General features: G+C 44.3%; 1 protein-coding gene across 10 annotated transcripts in view; it reads right to left on the bottom strand.

The window, feature by feature from the left end:
* Positions 1-2,903: 2,903 nt before the first annotated feature.
* The window catches only part of ATP2B4 (ATPase plasma membrane Ca2+ transporting 4), a 161,063-nt gene continuing 136,430 nt past the window's right edge, over positions 2,904-27,536 (bottom strand). For 7 of the 10 annotated variants that reach the window (XM_053393168.1, XM_053393167.1, XM_053393165.1 and 4 more), the window contains 4 exons: positions 25,031-25,242; positions 17,950-18,057; positions 16,720-16,902; positions 2,904-3,216 (listed from right to left, as the gene is read on the bottom strand). In XM_053393168.1, coding sequence (XP_053249143.1) covers positions 2,911-3,216; positions 16,720-16,902; positions 17,950-18,057; positions 25,031-25,242 — 809 coding nt within the window. In that variant the 3' untranslated portion in view covers positions 2,904-2,910. Of the gene's footprint in view, positions 3,217-12,089; positions 12,292-16,719; positions 16,903-17,949; positions 18,058-25,030; positions 25,243-27,536 lie in introns of all 10 variants that reach the window. The other 3 variants (XM_053393174.1, XM_053393173.1, XM_053393175.1) reach the window with 2 other exon arrangements.

Genomic DNA, 27,536 nt, shown 5'->3' with positions numbered 1-27,536 from the left:
CTAAAATAGGAAAGAAAGAAAAAACTAAAACCCAACCTATTTTACATTAAGAATGTTATGCACAATAAACACTTATACTTTAAGCAACCAGCCATATCAACATAATTTATATAAAAAACATTTCTGTATAACACAACTGATTTCTTTTTTTTTAAGTACAAAGATGGCTGTTCAGAGAAAAGGAAGCCGACTGGAGTCTGGCCCATCACTAAATTCCAACCGCCAGCCATGTGACTACATTCCACTGCAGTGACATAACTCAGCAGTTCTGTTTCCTTTAAACAAAATACATATGGCTGACTTAAAAATATCTGTTTCTGATCTAAAGAAAACTATATATTTTTTGCATAATATTTATATAATTATTTCCCCACCTGCCCCTCCCTCCCGAGGAAGCTAGACACACAAAAAGAAAAACAATGGACTAAAATGTAGGCCAGACCCCCTCACCACACCGGTCAATTACAGATCTCTGGGAGTGACTTTGTGAGGGCCACGTTTTCTTCTTCCAAAACATGTTTGAGGTAAGGAAAAATATCAAAGAAACAACAGCAAAAAAATTATCAGTATCCCCTCCCACAAATATTTATGCAAGCGCATAACACCACTTCTTTTTTTTTGCAAGTTTTTAAAATAGAAAAATGACCTTTGAAGCAATGTAATCTTTAGAACGTAACTAAACAAAAGTTTTTCTTAGTCTTGTTTGATAGGTCACGCAGCAAGAGATGGCAGTTTCCCTCTTTAAATTCCTCCCGATGTTTGGATGAATGGAAGTGAATTTATCTGGAAGGAAAACAAGGGTTGTGGGGATGGAATGGTGCCTTATTTGCAATTAAGATGGTCACTGATGGTTATTTCTCCCCACCCCACCCCACCCCCACCCCGAGATATTAGCAGCTCCTTGCGCCTAGCACTGAAGTCCTCTTTACACCAGCATTGGAACAGAAGATCTACTGAGAAGGGGTTTTCACAGGTCTACCTCAAACTTGCAATGGAATTCAGGAATCAACCCGCAAGGCGAAGGGGTTTTGAGTTTAAAAATGAAACCAAAACACTCAATTAAGTTTCATTTTGCTTGTTTCTTTAAGGAACACTTATCTCTTGGCAAAGTACCGTCTCCCCACGTGGCAGGCGGTGCTTTGGGCAGTGCTTAGACAAGGCACAGGAGTTTCTGCTGTGCGTTCTTCCAAAGGAAAGCTGTACACTTTTGAACGTCGGGATGATGGCCAGAAAGGAGATACAGCTACAAGCAACTAGGCTCTCTCTTTGCTTCCAGGCAGCACTTCCCAGGTTAAGAATTCTGTGGTGACCCATCACACCAAGGTTTGCCCTTGGTTTTTAAAACTGTGGATGCCCATGCTTTACATTCTCTCTCTCTCGTACAAACTGGCCCTCACTGAGATATGCTCTGAAGAGTTTCAGCAAGTGCCCCATATGGCTACGCACTGCAAGGCTGTCGCCCGACCAGCATCTTAATACTAGGAGATGTGTGCTAAGATGAGGATGACGCCACCCTCGTTCAATGCAAGAGCTGATTTACCTTCTCCAGCATTTTAAAAAAATAAACTATTATTTTTACGCAGCTTAAGCTGCAACATCAATTTTGGGGAAAGAATGCAGGCCGGTTTCAGTGAAATGAAAAGGGAAGGCACTCCTAATGAGAAATGTGGAGAAGCCGTATTGCTATGCCTCATTCAAATTATAACTGAGGAAGGTGCTTTGTGATGTAACTAGGCCCAACTCCATAGCACCAAGTCATTTGCAATTTCACAAAGGCATTTACATTCCTGTTACACTGTTAACTCTTCAACACACAAAATGCAAGAGAAGCTGTAGTAATAGCTCATTACTAGAGCTGGCCTGGCCCAACTTCTTTACATTTTGCACTGTCTGAGGAGCTACCCCTCTTCCCATAATAAGCCTTCTGAAAGTATACAGCGACCATGGTCTGGACTTATGCAACGTTATTTGGGATCATTTATTATTATTATTATTATCAGGCGTGGAATTGGGATGTTGACCTTATAGGGCCAATGACTTCATTAATCTGAGAGTCAAAATAGTAAAACCCTAAAGTCAAATTGAACAGAAATCACCTCAGCTAACACAGAGTGCCTATGTGATCTGCTCTTAATTCATATACAACTCATTTCCCCCAGAGGCCATTCTCTCAGAGAAAATGGTGCTCTCATAACTCCTTGTTGCTTGGCCTTCTTCAAGCCACATTGTTTAGAAGACATTTTTAAGACTTTAAAAGTGACTCTTATCTCTGGTGATTGATACCACCATGGAAACAGAGAGAGAGAGAGAGAGAGAGAGAGAGAGAGAATACACAAACAGAAAAATGGTAAAAATCAGGTACCATTCCCTCTCCCCTCCCCCCCCCATGGAAGACTGGGTTCACTTTCATGTCCAATACCTGATTCAGATCCCCCTCTAATAATGGCATCCTCTTAGTGCCCATCCCTTCTCCCCAAAGGCACAGGGAGGCATCTAAGATTCAGATTCTGCACATAAAATAGAGCTATCCCCACAACTGCACCATCTGATGTTGTACACACAGCTGCTTTAAGAGAATCTGAACCTTGTTTCTTCACGCATGCAACTTCAACAAGGGAAAGTGACTGTTACAGACACACGGAACCCAACTTGAAGGAACAAGACGTATCAAAGCTGGCAGTTTCTCTCCTGAGAAACTCTCTCAAATAATGGTTGAGAAAACAATGGTTGAGAAGCAAATCTCTAGCCATGTGGTACTGTGGTTCCTGCGGCTAAATAATCATAAATGGGGGTGGAGGAGGGAGAGAGGGAGGAAATAGGCATATATGTATTAGCACTTAACAGGAAGTGGCTGCAGTGTATGGTCAGATGTTGGTGCCTAAGTTGCATGGAGGGGGCGGAGTTCAGAGGTCAAACTGATGTTTCCAAGCTGTGTAAAGGGCTTTCTGGCTCCGGAATGGTGTCCTCAGCTGTATCGCTGTCCACTGCATTGTTATTTTTGTTGAGGGATGAGGACTCGCCTGGGCTCTCCTCACTCTGCTTTTGGAGTTCTTCAGCTTCTGGGTCTTCGTCAGTGCCATCAAGGAATGGGGTCCGAGGCTCGTCTTCCTCCAGGATGAACTCTGGGTGAGTCATGAAGTTATGAATGGAGCTTCTGGATTCGGGTTTCTCGAGGCCTTCATACAAGGAGCTACGGAACGCATTCACCACTTTGATCTGTATCAAAGAGGGATTGGGGAGTAAAACAGACAAACAAGCAAAAACACAAAAGTGAGCGGTGGCCAGAGAGAGCTCTTCAGGACTTCAGGGGGAAGAAGAACTCAACAGGTATAATGAAAAACAAGAACAGCAGCGGCAGCAGCAACAACAACAATAGTAGTTTTCAACAAAAAAAAGCTAAAATCAGTCTTAAAAAGAGGACCTATGGAGAACCAGAATGGCCACATGGGTCAAAGGTCAGGCACTATGCGTGTGATGGGGCAACCAACTATGAGGACGCTTCAGGAGCTGCAAGAAAAGACATGTAACATTTCTAAGACAATAGCTTTGAAATGCATGGACATTCAAAGCACAACCATTCTCAAATGTGTGTCTATGTGTTCAGCAGCAGCAACAACAAATACCCCCAATAAAACAGCTCAAAGTGGCAAGTAAAGACATGTACTCTTGCAAAGTGTGATTTGCTTCAAGGTGAAATTAGGCAGGGAAGTGATGGTGTCACTTTTAAATTTCCAAACCTATAAAGATTAATTAGCTGAATGTGTCTCTCTCCCACAAACAAACACCAAAAAATCGATCAAGACCGTGTACTGCAGCAAATCCAAGCAGAATGCCGATAATGATTAATGTACCAGTGCGCATGCAAGAGTTAACCTGGTGATGGCTGCTAAACTGCAGGAGCTCCAGAACCATCTTACGAGTCAGTGTGCTTTGCAGTTGGCAGCGATTACTAACTGCAGACCTAGCTCTGAAGGCGTGGGGAACTGTGGCCCTCTAAATGCTATTGGACTACAACTCCCACCATTCCTAACTATTGGCTCTGCTGGATGGGGCTCATGAGAGTTATGAGTTCAGCAACTGCTGGAGGGCCACGGTTCCCCTGCCCTTGCTTTGCTAGTATCCAGCTGCTCGGTACAGGAGCTGGTTCAGTGTTCTTGGCTTGTGGAAACACCCCCACAAAAAAAAAAAAAGCCCAAGGAAAGGACATTCAGCGTGTAGCCATATGGGCATTTTGGGCTGATCACAGACTAGACTATCTCTTCTCCAACTCACTTTTCTGGTGCAGAGAGTCTTGGTAAGAAAGAAAAACTGAGCTTTCGACTCCCAAACATAGTTAAGAAACTAGGCTTCTACACAGATGGCTCTTTAACAGTAACGTCTGTAGCTCTAAGCACATTTGGTAGGGAAACATCCATGCTAATTTCCTTTGGCTGCTTAGAAAGTCTCAGACTCAAACTCAGAGCATCCCTAGCCCTCCAATTCCCATTTCAATCACAGTTTGCTCGGTCACATGAGTAAAGTGCAAATCACATTTCCAGAACAATGGAGTTGAGACATCTTCCCTTTACAGGATGAAGCATATTTTTGTGAAAGTCACGCTTACCCAGACAAACCAACACAAACATGGAAGTGTGATGATCAGAACTTGCTGTTCCCAGTCTAATCATATAGGTATGAAATATGAATAAGTATATTACTTTCCACAAAGCATAATGCATAAAATGCATCCCAACAGTATAATATATCACAATGTAATTTGTATTTTATGCAGAGATGGCTCACAATTAGTACCTTAAAAAAACCATTCTAATTAATAACAGGTCCAAGTAACTACCAATTTATCAACCAGGGGGAGGAATCCCCACCCCCTCTTTTAAATACAGTTGTTTGTAACTTTGAATGCAAAGGAAGCAACATTTATCTGCTATTAACATGTAGGTTATGCTTCCGGTTTTCACCATCCGATCTCTAAATAAAGGAAGTTTTTACACTATGAAGGGGGGGGGAAGCTTTGTAGAGTGTTCTCAAACATTAGTGGTCTAATTCAGTAGACCACTGAATTAATACTTCTTACATGTGTGAGAGGTCTATACAACAGGAGGTAATGCAACTTGAACTGTGGTTGGAGCTATGCATACCTGAACGCTTTGTGTACTGAAATACTGCTTGTTGCTTCTCCTCTCCTAACTGGTGCCAGGAAGGGGCAGGTTCTAATGGAGGTACAACAGGTAGAACTCACCCTGGCCCACAGCCAGGGTTCTGGACCTCTGCTTAATGAAATACCTGATTGGGGCTGGGGGAGATATTTGCAGGAGTTTTCAACACCGTCCTCCCATATGATGCTTCGCCATTGCATATTGCTATTTCTCTTTTGCCCTTTGCTGAGGGGAAGGAGGGGCCGGCACACAAGATATGGCTGGGAAATATGCTGCACCTTTGAGCCAAGATGTTTCCTATGTCCCGGTTCATCTCAAGATGCTAGCCCCTCTTTAGGCGTTTGAAATAGGTGTGCATGCGCCCCTCACAACCCCTCTTCTCTTGATGCCAAAGATCTAAAGGGCAATTCTAACAGAGTTGAGCTGAATGCAGTGGAAATCCTCTCTCTGATAAGGAACTCCCACTGTACAGGATGCCCAGTCATGGGGAGAAGTCTAACTGCATTCCGCTCAACCCCTGCACTAACTATGCAAAGGAGAGGAGAGGGCAGGGCAGGGCTGGTACACAGAGGTGTTGGGAGTGGTCTGGGTTCTGTGCACCCTCATCCAGTTTGACCCCTCACATATTACTTTGAACACCTGAAGAGGCATTTGTTGAACTTCATGAATTTGTTGCTGCCAACGAATGGAAGGTGATACTCCAAGCTTTTTTTATTTTAATGAACTGAATGACTCCTGACAAAATCAAAAGCAGTTTGGTCTGCACTGAGTTCAAATACTAGAGATGTTCTATGCAGGTAGAGGAATGTTAAGATTCCTCAGACTGGCCTCCTTATTCAGCCAGGATTAGGTTTCCCTACCATTCTTTCTGAACTAAAAGGAACTCAAGTTGACTCCGCTCATGTTTGCTCATGCTGCCAACTTCATTTTGTATTCCTTGCAAAGTTCTGCATCTTGCCAGAATGGTTCTCTGTGCTATGTTGCAGCTGAATGTTTTGCTTATCACAACAAAATGTCACAGTAACTTTGCAACAAGTAACTCTGAATCATGCTATCTGTTGTGCAAAGTGAGCACATAAACCCCTGTGGGAAATAAATGGCCAGCAAAGGACAGACTGTCCACTGAATGACGCTTGTAAGGTCATGGCCTCAGGATTGCTACTCTGAGTATAAACTGATTTTAAGAACTGCCTCATAGAATCTGTCCTGATCCAGCATTCAGTCTCCGCTGGAGCAGCATGGCATAGTCTGTGCCAACCATCACCTGTTGACTGTTCTCAAGATCATACAACCAGAGACATATTCTGCTGTCATGGCTAATAATCATCACCACACTATTAAAAAGTAAGATGACTTTGTTCTTTGGTCACCTGAAGCAGCCATTCCATTCGGCTACTAAGGGGGGAGAAAAAGGAGGCAGGCCTACCATCACCTGGCAGTAGCCATTATATATCAGTTTGTAGAAGAGGGAGGAACAGAAGGTTAGCAGGGCCACTCCACTGGTTCAGTTGAGAGATCAGCCACATTTGGCTCCTCTTCTCCTTGAATTGGCTTTGCTCATTATGGGAACACTCGCCTTTGATCCTCCTCTGCCACCTGAAGCAGACCTGGGTCAGTTTCATGGGCAAAGAGCTATAAATATATAACAAAATCCTGACATGTAAAAAGAAAGATAGTACATCTCACCATAGTGGAAAAGACTATCTTCCTAACTCATGAGCATTTGTTGAAGCTGAATGTTGGAAGATTGAAGGCAGATAAAAGAAAGCAATTCCTTGTGCTGTGCAGAGTTGAACTACGGAACTTGCTCCAACAGGAAGCAGTGATGGCCACCAACTTGGATGGGTGAGAGAGCATTCATGGAGGGCAAGGCCATTGATGGCTATGTTCCACATCTTCTGTCAGAGGCATGATGTCTCGGAATACCAGTTGCTGGAAACTGCAGGTGGGCAGAGAGCTGTTGCGCTCATGTCCAGCTTGCAGGCTTCCCACAGGCATGTGGTTGGCCACTGTGAAAACAGGATGTTGGACTAGACGGGCCACTGGCCTGATCCAGGAGACTCTTTTTATGTTCATGCTCACAGCAAGGATCAAGCAGCTGAAGCTGAACTTAAAAATAGGACTCTTTTAACTCTCTTGATGGTTAAAAGGGGTGGGGCACCAAAACAAGCAAAAGGACACAGAGCTTGATCAATAGTAACAGAATAATTAAAGTCAATGGTGGCTTTAGTTATTAGATCACTCAGAACCAGGAATCTTGAAGCTGTTTGTTCCTGTAGCTTCAGTTGCACTTCAATTACCTTTCAGAAGTGGTTGAAAAAAACAACATATTCTATCCAAGAACTTTAATGAATGATCATAAAGTTAACTTTATAGCCAGTGCTATTTTTCTAGAAAAAGGAGTGCTGGAACTCACCATGAACGCCTCCCTTGTTCTCTTATAATGGCAATGGCGCCCACCTGAGAGGTGCCGGAACTGAGTTCCGGCTGAAAAAAAGCCCTGACTTTAGCCAACATTACAGTAACTTATATAAATTCAGGATCCACAGCCATGGGGACCTCTTTATTTGTTTGTCTGTTTTGAGTCCACCTGATTGAGTAGTTCTATAATAGTAGAAAGGAAAAGTTCCTCAAGGACAAGGGTTTTCACTTCAGACTGCCTTTCAATTTTTATTTAAAAAACACACACACACAAAATATCCTCACACAGCCTCATTAGGCTGCCCAGTCAGTTCATGTAGAGTGACATGGCAACTTATTGTTCCTTGGCAGACTAACTGATATGGAAAAATCTGGGATACTGGCCTAGTACATCTTTAATTTTAATTTTTTGTTTTGTTTTACATAGATTTCTACATTTTAACTTTAACCATTTCAAACATTAAAATAAAAGGTTCTTACCTTCAGACCTCCTTCCCTCCCTCCATGGGTTCCATATTTAAAATAAAATACCGTATTTTTCACCCTATAGGACGCACTTTCCCCCCTCCAAAAATGAAGGGGAAATGTGTGTGCGTCCTATGGGGCGAATGCAAGCTTTCGCTGAAGCCTGGAGAGTGAGAGGGGTTGGTGTGCACCAACCCCTCTCGCTCTCCAGGCTTCAGGAAGCTATCCGCAAGCCTTGGGAGCCTGGCGCGACTTCCCGCCGGGCTCCCAAGGCTTGCGGACAGCAGCCTGCAGCCCGAAACCTGGGGAGCGCAGCGGGGCGCACCCCGGGCTTCAGGCAGATATCCGCAAGCCTGGAGAGCCCAGCGGGAGTTCCCGCTGGGCTCCTAAGGCTTGTGGATAGCAGCCTGTTCTGGGGGCTGGGGTTGGGGGAAGCTCAGGCTTCCCCCGCTCCCAGCCCCACAAGCTACGGGAGCGATGGCGAGGTTGCGCAACCTTGCCTTCGCTCCTGGACCCCCAGCCCTGAGGCTAAAAACGAAGCCACGACAGCTAGCGCAATCTATCCCGCTCGCTGTCATGGCTTCTTTGCTCTTTGGGGCTTGGGGGGGGGGAAATAATTTTTTTCTTCTTTATTCCCCCCCCCCAAAAAAGTGCGCCCTGTGGGCCGGTGCGCCCTATAGGGCGAAAAATACGGTATTCTGCATCTTTTACCACTGGCCTAGTACATGTCAGAGGGTAAAGTACTTTACTTCACCTATGCCAAAGGTGTGCATGTTACAGATGAAGCACAGGTAGAAAATGTATCAAATTATTTATTTCCTGCCTTTTGGTCCTAATAGGAACCTCTAAAAAGGCCAGTGCCTTTTCCCCCTAAAAAAATGTTTGGGGTACTCTCATTTTCCTACTCATATTGAAATACTGCCCCTCAATGAGGCCAAACTTAGATTCACAAAATGTTTAGGGGTATACGTACCGCTGTGTACCCCCAGGGAAAAAAAGCACTGAAAAAGGCTAACGGCAAAGCTTCCTGAAAAGAAGTTTTGTATTTTGTAACACATGTAATAATCAGATCCATCACCAAGAGAACAATCAATTAGTGTGATCTATGCTAATTGATTCAGTTCTGCAGCTGTCTGCTCAGGGCTGGGTTATTAACAAACAGGGTGAAAACAGAGGCATTTCCCTCTTTCTTCCGAGTGGAAGGAAATAGGATATATGTTCTTTAGCTACCTTCTGAGCACTTGGCAAGCCATAGTTCCTTTAGAATCTTACCTCTTCTTTCTTGAAATGAACCGGGAATCCTTTCACATGGTCTACAATAAGCAAACCATAAAGATATGGACACACCACCCACCCCTTTCCATGTACTCATGAGCTCTTCCTTTTCTAAATCAATCAGCCTTCATGAACACAGCATTTTGGGACTGGTGACTTTAAACACTGTAGAACTTTCCACCAGGTATTAAGAGAAAGAAGGAGAGAGAGAGAGAGAGAGATGTAGCTTTAAAGAGTAGCAGAAATCAAGTAGGAAACTGCATAGGTAGTCCAAAAAGGAAAAGGATAGTTTTTGATGCAGTTGTTATAGAACAAGAAACCATGCTATCCACTCAGATGATACGTTTTCTTTTTCCTATCAAGCCCTCTTTAATCAGATAAAAATTAAGAAGTAATATTTTGTGTGCTGGGGGGAGGAACCCCACTGTTGGCAGCTTCTTTTGCTGAATGTGATGCATATAACCTGAGCATATTCTTTTTAATAAACTATTACACAGATGCACATATAGATAAGTAATTGGCAACAGCTGCACTTCTTCAGAAACTCTGGTGTATGCATAAAAATAAAAATGTCAGTGTTGGCTACGTGCAAAATGTAAATGATTAGGAAAATTCTCCTCCTTGAAACATCGGTCAAAAATAAAGGAGATTAAAGCAAGCAAATAAATAAATAAATGCTGGAGAGCAATAAATATTGGACAGCACCTCTTAACATGGGAAAAAATGTATTATTCTAAATCAGCTTTCCCCAACCTGGTGCCCTCCAGACTTTTGTTTGGGACTCCGGCTCCCATTAGCTTCAGGTAGCATGGCCAACAGTCAAGTGTGATGGGAGTTGTAGTTCAAAACATTTGGAGAACAGCAGATTGGGGAAGGCTACTCTAGAAGCATAGGTGTGTGTGTGTGTGTGTGTGTGTGTGTGTGTTTGTTTGTTTTAAAGATAACCTTTCTGGACAATATATGTATATTATTTATAGTACAGCAAAGCACATAAATGACTGCCCCAGATAAATGAGAAAAATTAGTATCTGCTGTTTTATGTAAATATTCTTTTGTATACCATCTTTTCACACCTGCCATCTCTTTGTGCAGGAAAAGTTAATGCGCTCTTTTGACACACCACATTATTGGTTTACCATAAACACACCAATCTGGGTCACTTTGCTCCTCCTTGCTTTCACTCGGAGAAAAAAAAGCCATGATCCCTGGGTTTAAGAGTTACATCTGAACTAGGAATTGTGGTTTCTTTCACTCCCAACAAACCATGGGAGACCAACATTTGTTCTTGGATCAACTATATATATATTTTGTAACAAACCATAATCCCTGGTTTGGACATAATGCTAAGACAGGGTTCATGCCCAGAAAAGTGCATTCATAGGAAATCATTTATGGGTTGCTGCAATATGTGAACTGGACCAATGCCTGCATTTGTAGAAATCCAATTTCTAAACAACTAAGCCACCCAATTTTGTGCACACAGGCAAAGTCTATTCCAGTGTAGAAGCAGAACACAAAGTTTAGCTTCAATAAGTCTGGCTTGGAAGTCTAACTAAAACAGAAGACCCACAGAAGTCTCTGTAAACAAGCAGCACACTGACATAAACTAAAAGGCTGTGGATTCTACACAGATTACATGATATGCTGTAGAGTGCTAATACAAGCTCCCGGTTTAGATGACAGAGATCCCACCCCTAATAATAGCTCAGTGTTGATTACAAGAGATTCCTCCAAATCAAGAGCATCTGTATGGTGACAGAACATATTATATTTGCACCCCTATTTTTTTTAAGAAAAGGAATGAGATGTTTGCATAGAAGAGGAGGGCTGATCTATCATTCTCAGAAGTGCCTAAGGACTCAACAGCACCAGCAGACTTTATCAGTCCTACCTGATAATATTAGCCTTGATGCAGAACCAAACAAAATCTTGAAACTGATGGTGCTGAGCCTGCTACCCTGAGAGCGTCTCCTGATCTGAATAAGAGTCAGGTGCTAACTGCCTAATCTGAAGCATGTTTATTCCACAGTAATTTCCACTGAGTGCAATAAGGCTTATTACCAAGTAAAGGTGCACAAGATTGTAGCCGAAGCCTTCCAGAACCCTTCAAGGGCAAATGCTGCTTTCAATTAATCCCTGAATAGCTCCGTTGATAGAGCATGAGACTCTTAATTTCAGGGTCGTGGCTTCAAGCCCTATGTTGAGTGAAAGATTCCTGCATTGCAAGGCATTGGACTAGATGACCCGCATGGTTCCTTCCAACTCTACAATTCTACTAATTCTATGAAATTACGATTAGAGCAGGAGGAAAATAATATCAGCAGGACCACTTCCTGTTGAAAGCAAGACAGAGTCATTTGCCCATCTCTATATTTAGCTGTGGCTGATAACTAAACTACCCCTCCCCTCTGCTGTCCCCCTAATAAGAGCATCAAACTTTCTGGGTACCCAAATATGGGAGTCATAATTCAGTCCTGCAAGGAGGAGAAAGACAAAAAGTTGCAATAGAGTAGGAGATAAAAACAAACAAACAAACAGAAAAAAGAACCAGAAAGAACTAAAAGTTAAAAGATGCAAGAGCTTAAAAAAAGTTGTATATAATATATAAACAGAATGGCTTTTTCCCGCACTTCCTCCCAATTCTCAAGACAAGAAACCATGAATCAAGTTATGGGTTAAAAGAAAAGGGAAAGAGAACAGGTTTGGTTAGGTCTGTGCGAGTGCCCTTTGGTGGTTATTAGGAAGTCATGCATTGAATAGACTATCACTCACTGCCCGCAGGAGGAGATGCAGCAGCAACAGCAGCAGCAGCAGCAGCAGAAGTGGTGGGAGTGGAATTGACGGAGGAAAGAGCTACATGGGTTGGGCTAGAAACATTTTTTACATCGTGGTGTTGGCTCACGATGGAAGGCTGTCTCCTGAGGGCTCCCTGTAAAGAGGAGGCGCCGGTCTGGAATGTGTAAACTACGTCCATCTGCAAAGAATCAGAGAGTAAGATAGCTTTGTCCCACATTCAAAAGAGGAAAAGGAACTGGGAGAGTTGGAAGGGGAAACCGGGCAGACAAAGGATACAGCTACAAAAAGTAAGGAACCAAAGTGGAAGGGGAAAGAGGAAAAACCCAAGACATCCCCGTAAACAGTTTCAGCAGTTCATCCAAAACGTAGAGCCCCTCAGCCAAGAGCTCCCAGCCATCTCCTTTCTCTCCCCCAATTATTCCCGTGTTTGCAGCAGGTGCAGTATTTTAGGGTCCAACTACGTGTTATGTGCAAATGCATATAATGAAACTTTGCAGGTCTACATCTTGGTTGCTGTGGAGTGTCGAGATGGGGCAATGTGTAGTGGAGAAATTGCAGGAGGGAAGCCTAACTCCTACTTTTATTGTGGTGTTTATATTCCATCTGTCGGTTTTGTTGTTGTTTTTAAGCCTGGTTCCTGTCGCCTGCCCTGGAATTGTTATTATTTACATGGATGGGCAGCGTATAAATTTGTTAGGTAAGTATTAAAAAACCTCTTCCCTAGCCTCTTACTGTCCTGCCTCAATTCATCCCAAAGCGACTTACCCACCCCCTCTCCAGAGCTCCAGATACACATTTTGCAAAGGATAAATGTGCATCTGCAGAGTAACTGGTGGCAGGGGAGAGACAAATTTATTAAGCATATTTATACGTACACCACACCACAACTCTGCTACAAATCACTATTCCTAGGTGTTGCCCGAGTTTCATCACATGCATTTGACTATAACAGGTATGGGGCACCTCTGATGAACTACAACTCCCATGACTCTGACCACTGCCATGTTGGCTGGGGCTGATGGAAGTTGAAGTCCAATAACATCTGCAAGACCACAAGTTTACCACCTCTGGTGTAGTCAAACCACTTCTGATTTTAAATGTGTAGGTGAGACGGCAGGTGGTGGGAATCTTATATAAAGGCAGCGGGAAGAAGGAGCATGAAGGCCGAAGTCTGAATGACCCAAAAGTGCAGCCTGCACATTGACATCTGTGGTGGGTTCTAAATGTCACCAAGGGACACTAAGGGCCAATGGCAGAAAACTCTAACCAGGAGTGGTGTGTGCCAGCCAGGCTTATTGCCAAGGTCCAGGCCCTGAATCAGAGTGGGTCATTTCGTTTGGCCAACATTAGGAAACAAGTCACATAACAACCAAGCTGGAATTAACTGCAGCAGCAGCTTGTCCATTCATCCCAAAGCAGAAAGGGCACAGCAGCATGCAGAGGTATCACAAGAGCAGAAAGTGTTCTTTGTATCATTCCTGGTTTTGGAAAGGGAAGGGCAGAAAAAGCTGCTGCACTGGTACAACTTCCGGTTGCTCTAAGCACTGGCAAGTCATTCTATCTCAGCTGGAAATGCCTTTTGCTCAGAAGGGAAGGACTGTGGCTATTGTATCCTGGATGCAGACTGTTTCAGTGGTTAATCATGCAAGTAGTAAAAAGAATCCCCACTGTTTTCCCGAAGGAAGACAGATATAGGAGAATCTGCATTACCAGGAGCTTTGATTTCCAGGTTCAAGGCTTGTTTGCTTAGATCTACATTACATATCACACATTAAAAAAACCCCCACAACCACTCAAGGTGTCTCACATTTGCATAGTGCTGGCTGTAGCAGGCAGCGATGTCCATTCAGTGAACATGCAAAGCTCCATCAGTGAAACAGCTCTTTCACACACTGGACCTGGTCACTTCTTCCTTATTGGCTTGATGAGGGTTTCTTACAGTTCAGGAAACTTTGCAATACCATATTATGTCTGGTTGTACCTACCATCATCTGCCATGTCTGGAGTACAGAGAGGAGCACTTCTGATACTGAACGGCTCTCCCTCTGAAGACTTTGTTGTGGACCAGCACAGGCAACTAAACACAGACACTTCTCCTCAAGTGATGCGCAACTCTGACCCAGGATGGGTCTTTGCATTCCTTGGAACTCACAGTGAAACATCCTAGGCAGTGAGTGACATGCAGCAGTGATCTTGCCCATCTGATACAAGACAGCATCAGAACTTTAAACAACTAGATGCTGTGTCAAACTGTATGCCCACATGCAGCCTTTGGCAAACTCAGTAGGTTCGGTCTTCATTTCATCCTTTGCATGTGACTTGGGTGTGCGAATCAAAACAATATTTTTAAAACAATGCACAGTACAAAGAACCACATTCCATGTGGTCACAGATCACAATGGTAAAATACATGTAAAATATAACTCATATCCAGGTCTCATGCAGACATTCACCCAAGATCATTTTGCCTCCTTCAAGGGGTTGGTTTCCTATCATGGAGGCAAGCAACTGGACAAATAGCAAATTTCTGTGACTTTTCAAGGCATACAATGAAAAGGAAAGGGCTGAGCATTAACTTAGGACCTCCATTCCACAAAGCTCAGTCCTCAACTTGCCCTCTGTCCCTTCCTCCTTTGGCTCTATCTTCCCCATCAATTTCTCCTGCTTACTGGGATACACCATACACTAGATTTGGCTTTTAAATACTAGTGCATCCCCTGGCAGGCAGAAGGAAGAAAGCAGTGAAACAGTGAAATTAGTGTCGCCTCATCTGTATTTATTAAACATATATCGCACCCTTCCTCCCAAAGGAGCCCAGGGTAGTGATTTATAAAAATTATGCAACACTATATCTAGTATAATGGTAATAACTATCATGCAACAGTGAGTTGTCACCAGTGGTTAGGAAGGCCCCAGGAATAAACTCTCATCACTGAACTCAGAGTAATGACAAAAAAAATCCCATCTGCCCTATATATTTATAGCAATATCATACCATTAAAAAAAATAAATTGTGGGGGGGGGTGTTATTGTTTTTGTTTATTATTATGGTATGTATTTTGTGTTTTTATATTGCAACTGTGGTCTGTGAAAGGTGTGAGCATTGTTAGGAGACTCCTATTACCTTAACAGAGCTACAATATTCAGAGAGGTATTACAGTCAATCCATCATCCTGCGAAACTGCGAACTGTAGCTCTCTGAGGAGAATAAGGGTCTTTGAACAACCCTCGGCACCCTTAATGAAACACAGTTCCCAGAATTCTTTGGGGAAAGCCATGGCTGTTTAAAGTGGAATGATACTGATTTAAATGCAGGTGGGGTCTAAGACTGGTAATGATTGCTGGTTGCATGAGGTTGCTTCGTTAGGATAGTGCAAGGCCTTGAGATGACTAATTACCCCAATATGCAAAAACAGCCCAAAAAGTGAGGTCAGAGCCATTTCATTTGAAAGACAGTAGTGGAGCTAACCTTCCTTATATTCTTCTTAAAAGAATACCTTAAAGCAACAATCTAGGCTGGGTTATACAAGCTCAAGAAGATGGATGTTGCTGCTGGTATTTTTTAATAATCAGCCAATCCTTACACCTTATGAAAGTTGATGTATTGTGGATGGAACCTTTGCTAGACATGAAACTGCAGCTGATTTCTGTTCTGTGAATGCCACTTCCTTGAGAAGAATCCAGAATCTAAGAATGTGCTTGGAGTCACAGTGTCTGTGCAACTATTGTAACCTTGTTTTCGGTGAACAGTTGTCAAAACACATTTTATAACATATGAAGAAAAGGTTCTGGGACTTGGAAAGCCAATGCAAGTTCTTGCAATATCATGGTCTCTGTGTGTATATATCTGCAAGGAATGGTTAATGTTAACTTCATCTTCATCTGGAATCTTCAGGGGGACCTGCCCCTGAATGAAGTGGCTGAATTTATTTTTACCATCAGAAATATCTGCAGCCTGGTCTGTGTTTGTTCCTCCAGAAGGAGGAAACTCTCTGCTGTGCTGTCAGCCTAAGTCCATGAATGGTAGGGAACACATTCCCCTTGATTTCACAAGGGCTTGATCTTCCCTTTTGTGGAATCCTCCACAAGTAATGGCTTTATCCAAGTTCACTTTTAAGGGCCATGGCAAAAGCGGCAAAGGATTTAGTGTAAATCAACAGCAAGATAGATTGTCCTTTTTCAAATATTTAGTGGGGCTGTAAAGATCTGGAGGCAAACTGTGGGACCCTGAGCAATGACCACATGCATAGCTCAGCAGGACTGCTATTTTTGATTGCAAAGAATTGCATCACAGAGGCAGGGAGAGAAGGTTGGCATCAAATGCTCCATCTTTTCTTCTGCATGCAGAGACTTGCCTTGGAAGCAAGCACCGATGCTTAGAAAAAGCCCAGGTGAGTGCATCTGCTCAGCTGCATGTACATCAACACCACTAGCTCAGGCCATTGATTCCCAACTCTTCCAACAGTGTGAATGGTACATCCCTTTCCATGGCATGCAGCCCTGCTTTCACTGGGATGGGCTCTGATTATGGCAGGAGAGGACACAGCTATGAGTTGCCAATGGAGGCAGTCAAAAGTCCCTAGCAGAGGAGAAATGAAAACTGTACCTGAGTCTGTATTCTGTTGAGACCCCGGAACCAGAGAATCTGTCCTCGCCGCAGCTCCATTTCAGCATGGTCGATTTCATCTAGACCCTCAGTGAACTCCTCATCATTAATATCCTCCTTGTTAATGCCATGGCCTGCCTCCTTCAGGAACTTCAGCTGATTGGTTGGAATGCTGCTGATCAACTAGAGACATACAGGACACTCAAGGTTAATTCCTCCTTGCTTTGTACAATTTTGGGTCTCAAAAAAACCAGACGCTTATCTGGTCAGCACTATAACTCTGGACCATGGGGTCACGAAGAGTCGGACCATGGCGTGCTCTGGTCCATGGGGTCACAAAGAGTCGGACACGACTAAACGACTAAACAACAACATAACTCTGGACAATTTTTCCATGCAATTGGGTCATGCCATCCCAAGCAGTGCTAAGCATTATCATGTCATTAAAAAAATAAAAATCTATTGCTTTATTTAATTAATTTATGTTTAATCTTTCGGACAGCTTCAGGACCTCAGCCTGGCTCACAGAATAAACAACATTTTTCATATAGCCAGTGCAACTGACAAAATGACTCTCCCCATGTGTGCAATTGCATTTGAAAGGATTTCACTTTCAGAGGAAGGAAACCAGGGAGAAAGGAAGAACAACAACAGTTTGCTTGAGAGAAATAGAGGGTGAGAATGTATAGCTGGTTGTAAAAAGGAGTAGACAACATTTCCTTCCCAAGGAAGGAATTCCTTCCCAATGACAGAATTAGAGTTACTAATGTAGATGAATTTATTCTCAATGAAAACTCCCCATTGCAATAGAAGTGACAACCATGCCTCCTTAATTCACTCAGTTTTGTGGCAGCACAGAACTGATCATTCTCTGCTTTAAAGCCTGGGTCTTGAATTTAGACATCTAAGGTCAGGACTGGGAAAACCTGTGGCTGTCTACTTGTTGTTGGACTCCAGCTCCCATCAGTCCCAGCCAGAATGGTCAATGAAAGAGGCAGACTTAACAACATCTGGAAAGCCACAGGTTCCCCATCCTTGATCTAAGCTTAAAGACTGCTATGCTTTTGAAGGTGAGTCTTGTCTTCATAAAGCACTTTGGACTATTAACAGCATCACCAAATTTTGCACCCACATAGCTGCAAAGTGTGTATGTGTGTGTACCATAACTCAGAGGTATGGCAGGTGCTTAGCCTTCCTTTAACAACATGGCCCTATCTTGTTCAGGCTCACCTGTCCCCAAAGCAGCTCTCCAACACCAATGAAAACACACCAGAACCATTGGCTCAAGGTGAGTCCAGAACAGCTGAAGGGCTTCCCACCAAATTCTACAATGATGATCTGTGGCATAAGAGGAAAAAGAGCATAGTCAGATCAGCTTTGGTTAAAAAAAAAAAAGAACCATGGAGGTACAGAAAGAATTGTTACCTTCCAAAACAGTACACTTTACATTTTCTTCAGGTAACTCATGGCATGTTACTAGACAAACACATGCAACAACTTGCATATCACGTTCTAGTTAGCTACATTTGTGCAGGGTGTGCTTTGGACAAAGGACAGAAGGTGGCTTCAAGTCATTTTTCAGAACTACTCAAGGGACCCTCCCTTTCCTCCCATTCTTGCATGATTCTTGCATAAGGAAAGTGCTTATTCACATCATAAAACTGAAAAAGGAACTTTCGCCAGTGCATTGGTGATACCTCACACGTAAGGTGAGCTCTTCTGTGTAAATACCACGTCTACAGCATGGGGCTATTTCTATGCCGGTTTCTATGAGAGTCATGCCTGAATGCATCAACACAGTTTGTTAAGTACCACAAAAATTAGCCTCATCACCGGTTTGAGTAGCATGTTACCAGAGCACCATAACATGGACCCACAATCAGATCCAAGCTTTAATGTGTATTATTGCCCTGATGTGCATAATGAAAGCCAGCAGACTAGCCATGAGAGTTTTCTTCAGTGAGATTCCACTATAAGGCATCGGAAGGGAAGACATCTGTATCATGTGTCCAGGTATTTCTCAATTGGATTGGTTCAGAGAGGTGAAGGCTGCTGGAGGATGTAGCTGTGGGCTCAAGAGCCATGAAATGTGCCTTGAAGCATCTGCATTGGGGCCCCCAGCCACTTCAGTCCATTTCAGAAACTCATCTAAGTCCGAAAGCAAGAGTTCCTCAGATGTGAGAGGTGTAACTGGGGCATCTGCCTTGGATGTAGCCAAGCCATGCATTACATCAGCTGATACATGGTAGAACTCGTTGCAAAAATGATGACAAGATTTTGGCTTAGATGGTTTGGCCTATTCCCTGTGAATGATGTCACACAAGTTTGCGGGAAATGGAACTGCCTGAGCCGAAGGTGGAGCTGCAGGAAAAGCTGAGCTAATACCATATGGCTCAGCTACTGTAGTGGACTGGTCTCTATGTGGAAAGGAGAGAGAGAGACGAAGGGGTCCCACAGCCTTTGGCAGGGAAATTGCCCTGAGGGATGTCTGCACTGGGCTGGACTTCCCTTGACTCTAACCCTTGGGTTCCCTGTTCTCCCTGACATAACTGTACGAAACCTTTGAAGAGGTGCCCTGGGGGAAAGACCTCTGACAACTCAGAGGGACCCCCCTGCTCCCAGTCTGGGCTGAAACAACATTCTTGTTGGCTAGTGAATTCAGGGGATGAGGTCTATGTGGGCTGAACACACTAAAATTGTTAGGATATTTCCGTTCCACCTTAAAAGGGAGCAGGATGTTTGTATAACAGCCTGCGTAATTTCCTGTCTCACAGGATGTTTATGTTGTAAGTTCCTTTCGTTTTCTGCTGTTTTGCCTGAGCAGTCGGAGCAGACGGTCATGCCTTCTCATGTTCTGACCTACGCTGAATAAACTATAAATATGCATGTTCTGCTCTCATGCTTGTGCAACTTTTTGCTGTGTGAATTCTGCTGTTAGAGTGTGCACTAAGCCTGAGGCTTAGTGTCGCTAAATTGCTGGTACTGCGTGACTACGGGAGGTCGATGGATCGTCCGGCACCGAGCTTGGGGGCTCAGATGGACTTTATCTCCCTGGCAGTATCCCAACAACAGGTTTCGGGCCCAGATTCACGGCACTTGCAGGAGAGTAAGACAGCGACAGACTGCTGAAAGGTATGTGCTGGGAAAGTGAAAGCAGAGGCTTTTCTGGATGCCGCGAAAAGGCCTTTGATGTCCGGCAAAGCTAATTGGCCTGGGAGCCGAGCCAGAGGCATCGTGATTTATGGGCTGCCGAGATAAGACGTCTTAGAAAGCATAACGGCTCACGTAAAAAGCTGGAATGGAGATTTTCCAAGCTTCGGAGGCCACTGAGTGCCCAAAGTTAAATCGGCACAATTATCAGACCTGGGCAAAATGGTGTGAGAGTTTGCTGCGTCAGTTTGGGGTCTGGCATACTGTATCTGAAGCCACTCCAGTTCCTCGGACAGAGAAATGGCAGAGCCAGAATTTGAAGGCCATTGATATTATAGTCTTATCCGTCTCTCTGGAGGAAATAAAGACGCTTGCTGGAAATCTCACGGCACGTGACATGTGGGATGCTTTGAAAAAGGCCCACCAGCCAATAATCCCAGCCCAGTGTTTGAATGCATCGGAGGTCCTGGCTGTTTCCCAGAATGCGAGTAAATGCAGGGATGCTGAGGGCACCGGTTGCAAGCTGCAGGGGGAGAAGACTGCCACATCATCCCAGGCAGCATTCCAGCCTCCAGGGGGAGCCAAGGAGTCGGCAGCTGAGAGCTCTGTTTCTCGTGAGAACCAAGGTCAGAGCCTATGCAGAGGCCGGAAGGCCAGATGTAAACAAAGGATAAAGCCTGCAGATGGCCAGGAGCGGGGGGGGCAAGTTGCAAAAGCCCATGCCAGTGGAAAACAAGGCTATGTTTGCTGGCACAGCTCCACCAAAGGCTAAAGGCACGTCTGATGGCCAGGAGCAGGGGGGCAAGTTGCAAAAGCCCTCGCCAGTGGAAAACAAGGCTATGTTTGCTGGCACAGCTTCACCAAAGGCTAAAGGCGAGCTGCAAAAGCCCACGCCGGTGGGAAACAAGGCCAAGGCCAGGTTTGTTGTGGACTCTGGGGCGACGCGCCATCTCACCAAAGACCGCCATCTGTTTATCTCCTTCACACCTCAAGATGGAGAGGTCCACCTGGCTGATGGAAGGACTTTGCAAGCTACAGGAGTTGGGACTGTGAAACTTGCAAGTCTGCATATTACCATCAGAGATGTACTTTTTGTTCCAGGAGCTGCGGACAATTTGATTAGTGTACCACAGCTGACTGGGCGTGGTTTTGAGGTTTCCTTCAAGAGGACTGTCTGTGTCATCAGAAAAGGCAAAGAGGACATTTTGCATGCAAAGTTGATGGATGGTTTGTTCTGTCTAACTTATGATGACAATGCTGTTATATCAAATGCTGATACTTGTTGTGTTGCACAAACTAACAAGGTTCTTCATGCAGGATGCATTCACGATGCGCATAGAAGATTTTGTCACCTCTCTTGGCAAGCGCTAGCCAAGATGCCTGGGTTGGTTGAAGGTTTGGACATCAAACCTTGTAAGTTTCACATGAAATGTGTATCTTGTGCAGAGAACAAGGTGAAGGTTGCTCCAAAAGGCAAGGAGTCTAGCAGGCAGGCTTCCAAACCCTACCAGCTAGTTCACGCAGACCTGGTAGGTCCTCTAGCGCCCTCTTTGGGAGGAGCAAGGTACTTCATGGTTCTAATTGATTCTTTTTCCAGGTACATTCATGTGTTTATGCTCGAGCAGAAATCGCAAGCATTTCCTAGGTTCAAGGCATTCTGTGCTTGGTTGGAGAATGCTCATGGTAAACGTATTGGTTGTCTGTTTACTGATCGAGGCGGGGAATTCACTTCTCAGCAGTTTGAAGCTTTCCTGACTGAGAAGGGAATCCAGCATGACTTGTCAACGCCTAGATCGCCGTGGATGAATGGGCTTGCGGAGAGAGCAAATCAAACGTTGCTGCAAGGAATAAAAACCTTGTTGCATGATGCCAACCTCCCTGAGAAGTTCTGGGGGGGAGGCTTTGGCGAATTTTGTTTATTCTTTTAACAGGAGACTGTCATCACCTATTGGCTGCACTCCCTATGAGAAGATGTATGGTAAGAAACCTAATGTCAAGCACATGAGAATCTTTGGTTCTGACATGTGGGTACACACCCCACAAAGCAACAAGCTTGGGAAGCGTGGGGCACATGGTCTGTTCATGGGATACGAAAAAGGTGCATACAGGGTATGGATGACTAACTCTAAATCCATAAAGTTCACAAGGAGTGTTGAGTACAATCCTAAGTGGGGGGAAAATGTGGGAATTTTCCAGAGTTACCCAGAGGAGGATGAAGGTGGTGTGAAGAAAGCAGATCATGCTGAGAAAGCTGAGGAAACTGAGGATGATGATGATCAGAGTTCGGATTCCAGTTCAGTGGGCGGCGCTGCTGCTGCTGTCAGTGACAGTGATGACACAGCAGACTACAAGAGCGCAAAGGCCTCAGTCAGACCATCTGATGAGTCCGACAATGAACTGGAAGAACCACTGTTCACCATTGGTCACTTTTCTCCTAAGAAGGAGGAGATGAGTCCAGAAGACTTGCGTCTGGTTCGCAGGTCTGAAAGGGCGACCAAAGGCAAACCTCCAAAGAGATTTGCTGATGAGTTTGCTAAGATGGCAACTGCTGTTCTTAGTAGCTCAGAGAAGGTGTGGGAACCTTCAAGCTTCAAAGAGGTCCAGGAGTTAACCTCTAAAGATGCTGAGCCTTGGCTTAATGCCATGAAGGCTGAAGTTGATTCCTTGAACAGGAACCAAACTTGGGAGCTGGTACCGGTAGTCCCAGGGATGAGACTGGTTGGCAGCAAATGGGTCTTCAAGGCCAAGACAGACCAGAATGGCAAGGTTGTCAGACACAAAGCCAGATTGGTTGCCAGAGGTTTTTCACAGGTACCAGGGCAGGATTACCACGAGACCTACTCACCCACGGTCAAATATGAGAGCATTCGGCTGATGCTCAAGATCGCTGCGGAGGAGAAACTGCATGTTTCCCATCATGACATTAATACAGCTTTTTTGTACGGGATTTTGAACGAGCAGCTGTACATGCTTCCACCTGATGGAATGCAGATACAGAAGGGAATGGTCTGTAAACTGCGGAAATCCTTGTATGGTCTCAAGCAGAGTGCCAGGTGTTGGAACACAAAACTCACTGAAACGTTGCTTTCTCTAGGTTTTCACCAGGGCAAAGCTGATCCGTGTGTGTTTGTCAAGGAGGAGGGGCAAAACAAACTGTATTGTTTATGTTTTGTTGATGATCTTCTGATGTTTTGGAAGAATCAGGCTTTTTACCAAAGCACCCTAGCTCAGCTGAAGGAGCACTTTGACATGAAGGATCTTGGTGAGGTATCCAACTATCTTTCTCTGCAGGTGGAGAGAGACCAAGCAGGTAATTTTCTGGTACACCAAACACAGAAAATTGCTGATGTATTAACCAGGTTGAATTTGGTTGATGCAAACCCAGCAGACACACCGATGGTGACAGGTTACCAGGTAGACAGTACTGCTGAAGCGTTTTCTGACACAACGCTATACAGATGCATTCTAGGCAAGTTGAATTTCATTGCTAGATGTTCGAGACCTGACATTGCTGTAAGCACTAACCTGCTGAGCAGACATGCTAACAATCCTACTGTTCAGGATTGGAAAGCTCTGAAGCGCATAGCCCGGTATTTGAAAGGGACTATGCACTACAGGCTGAGGTTCACCAGTCAGAAGACTGGAGGTCTTGAAATCTTTGCAGATGCAAGTTTTGGAAGTGACACCACGGATGGTACAAGCACTTCTGGAGTATGCTACATGTACAACCACTGCCTGTTTGACTGGTTGTGCAAAAAGCAGACAACAGTTAGCCTAAGTTCCTGTGAAGCAGAACTCAATGCTCTGTCATTTTCACTCATGGATTGTGAATGGTTGATGCAACTGTTTAAGGACATTGGGGTTTCTGTGAAATGTCCTATACAAGTGTATCAAGACAATAGATCTTGTTTGGCTTTGCTGAACTCGGAGAGTTGCAAGCAAAGGACCAAGTACTTGCAGATTAAGCTACATCGTGCAAGAGAGTGTATTCAGAAAGGACTCATTCAGGTGTCCTACATGCCAGGAAATGAAATTCCTGCTGATCTGTTGTCTAAGGTTGTTAACAGAGAACAACTTAAGGTTTATGCACAAAGGTTGCAATTGGGTTGAACCACAGGTACTACAGGTTACACGGAAAGGGGGAGGATGTTAGGATATTTCCGTTCCACCTTAAAAGGGAGCAGGATGTTTGTATAACAGCCTGCGTAATTTCCTGTCTCACAGGATGTTTATGTTGTAAGTTCCTTTCGTTTTCTGCTGTTTTGCCTGAGCAGTCGGAGCAGACGGTCATGCCTTCTCATGTTCTGACCTACGCTGAATAAACTATAAATATGCATGTTCTGCTCTCATGCTTGTGCAACTTTTTGCTGTGTGAATTCTGCTGTTAGAGTGTGCACTAAGCCTGAGGCTTAGTGTCGCTAAATTGCTGGTACTGCGTGACTACGGGAGGTCGATGGATCGTCCGGCACCGAGCTTGGGGGCTCAGATGGACTTTATCTCCCTGGCAGTATCCCAATAACTGTCTGCTCTGTGGGAATAAAGCAGGGGTATCCTGAGAGAAGCAATTCCTCTCTACTCACGAGGGAGCCAGTCTATCTGACTCTGAATACCAGTTCCTGGGAATCACAAGTAGGGAGAATGCTACTGCACTCCAATCCAGCTCATGGGCTTTCCCATAGGTATCGGATTGGTCACTGTGAGAACAGGATGGCCTGAGCCGCCAGGGCTCTTATGTTCTTATGACTGAAAGAGGACTCATTTTCTCTGCTTTGCCTACTTGCACCTCTGGAGATGACCTGGAGACTCTTTCTGGTTCCAGAGAAGAGATCTTTCTCCATGCTAGCCGTCCTCCTTCCCACGAGTAGAGAACTCTCGTATCCAATCATCTTATTTCTGTTTCCACACACACTTGCAAGGTAGGCCTGTCTTGTTAGATCACTAACTCCTCGATATACAATTTATCTTCTGGATGGATTGCCCATAGAAGGCCTTATTGTGGTCAGCCTCACAAAGAGCTATATGGTGTTTGGTCAAGGAGCATGCTTCAGACAACAACTTCCGACAGTGTTCCCTTTCATAATCTCTCCCCTCCGCCTCCAGTTTTCTCTCTCCATTTCCTCATGATCCCCTTCCCACCTGCCTCTTAGCCAATATAATTTACCTGGGCAACAAAGGTTCCTAGCACCACTGAGCAGAAGATGGGGTTCCGGAAAATGGCCTCAAAGACATTCCGCTCACCATGGATCTTGCGAGCATTGATCTCATTGAAAAGTTGCATCATGACAAAAGTGTTGAAGACAATGGTGTAGTGTTCAGTGGGTGGGGAGTGGAGGGGGACGTTCCGGCCACTGTCAATATCAAAAAATTTCTCACCTAGCAGAAGAAGAATTTGAAGAGAAAATGATAAGAATAACAACAATCCTTCCCCTACACACAGACACCAGAGATTATGATGTGATTATACAACACAATCCCCAAACCAGGGTTAACTGCAAACATATCTTGCGTCCCATTAAGCAACTCATTCTCTGAACAGCACAGGCTCGTTCTTCCAGCACACAAAGTAGCTTCCTGAGAATTCAAGGATAACACACAACTTGCAGCAAGGCTCCCTAGGTAGAAATACACAAGCAACAGAAAGACCCAAAATATGAAAATATGCTATGCTGTGCTGAAGAACCATATACAGAAGAGAATTAACACTGATATACATAAGACAAAAAGCAATATACACACCCAATGGAACACTGTTTTGCCTAATATTAGACTGTTTTAATGGCCAATAAAGGATCTTGTTGATGCATATGAAGAATTTGGATTCATTCCCTAAGAAGACGGTTGAAAATATTTCTTCCCAAGGACTCAACGTTGCTGGGATATGTTTGAAAAAGACTCATGTGGCAAAGCAGGCTAATAACGGGTGTTCCATCAAGAATGTGTATTGCTTATTGTCTTGTGTGTATCCATTTTCACTTCGTTCGCTATAGGCTTGTTCGGTACATTTTCATATTTGGGGACTTCCTGTTGCTTGTGTATTTGTGTTTTCCTGAGAATTTCACCTTTCATTAAAAAACAAGTCCAAAATCCAAGCTAAGCTTCTAGCCCTCATGAGTGTGGGACAAATATAATGTGACATTAGTGTCTCCAGGAAAGCAGGGTATCAAAAGATAGGGACTGCCCATCTGTAGAAGCAACCGTGGGGTGGCACCATTCCGAGAGAGCCTGCTGCAATTCTGCAAACACCCTGCAGAGAGCTGCTCCCTGCAGTTACAAAGGAAGTGCACAGAGGCAACACAGTAGCTCATTGGCTGTGTATGCCAAGGGACATGCTCTTCAGCCTTCTTAAACCCCACCAGCCAACTGGAACGTAGACACTAATCATGGAACTAAGAAAAAGCATCAAACCATAGTTCAAAACAAACTATGGTTCAATGTGCAAGGGCTCGCTGCTCAAGCCATGAGCATAGATTTAGATGACATGACAACCCAGACTCTGGCTTGTTTTTTCTGTGGCGCAGCAGGAGCGAGGGACTGAGCGTGGTGGGAATAGGTTCTTTTAAATTATGGTTTAATATGAGGTGCACATCAGGCCAATGAATCCAGAAAGTGGGACGTCTATTCTTGTCTTGATTCCCTGTCCTTCCACATTACTTGTACTTGCCAAAGTCTGCATTCTGCGAAGTCTCAGATATTGGCAACCGGATGATACAAACCAGACCCATGCACACAAAAAGGACGGTGCAATTTGCATTAATGTCTTCTCAGGGCAGAATGAGGGTTGTATTTGGAATGAGGATTGTCAGTCCTAGATAAGGAGCTGCTGGAAAATTAGACAGCTCCCTTTATGAGACTGGAGCCAAAAGAAGTCCAATTAACTTGTACTTGAACCTGTCCAAATTTAAATACATCACTTGAAGGAAAAACCAATGTAAAACAGCTTTTAAAAGGCAAAAGAAAAGCTAAATTGTGTTGATGAAAGGCATAATTTCCTAGATTAAAGCTCTTCCCTTGACCAAGGATTAAATGTATTGGTCATATAGTCTCCATAGAGACTGTCTTTTCCTGACAGACTGTGTCAAAGCTGCACAACAGCCAGACATGCAATGGTCTTCATTATGACTTTTGCATGGAATTTCTGCCTCTGAACCCTGCAAGATCATACATAGAAGTTGTTCCTGGCACTGGCGTACAAAGGGGGGCAGGGGGAACACACCACACCGGGCACCATTTGGGGGAAAGGGTGCCATCCCGGCCACCCCCCGGGATGCGTGCCACACCATCTCAAGATATGCAGTATGCCCTCGCGGGCAACGCACCATGCCCCCGCCTGTTCTCCACTCCGGGGGCTGCAGCATGTTGCTCCGCCACTGGCTCCTGGCAGTCTACATCATAGATGGGAGAGTAGCCAGCTATCAGAATCAGCTGCATGAACAGTTTCATTTTATTGAAAGAGTAGCCTTGTTTGAAAACTTTTCTGTATGCTAAGCAACACAACCAACAGCTACCATAGAATTATTATAAATTATTGCTGCCAGCTAAATTGAAGGCCCACAATTTTGTGTGTGGAGGGAAGGAAAGTATAGCAGGGTAGATATAGGGAAAGGAGAACCTTGATTTCCAAGACCCAACCTAATGGTTTCATGTCTTGCTAAAGGCTGCAAGTTCCA

This window comes from Podarcis raffonei, chromosome 6 (assembly GCF_027172205.1).
Source record: "Podarcis raffonei isolate rPodRaf1 chromosome 6, rPodRaf1.pri, whole genome shotgun sequence".
NCBI classification, from domain to species: Eukaryota; Metazoa; Chordata; class Lepidosauria; order Squamata; family Lacertidae; genus Podarcis; species Podarcis raffonei.
This window is presented reverse-complemented; position numbering and strand designations above follow the sequence as displayed.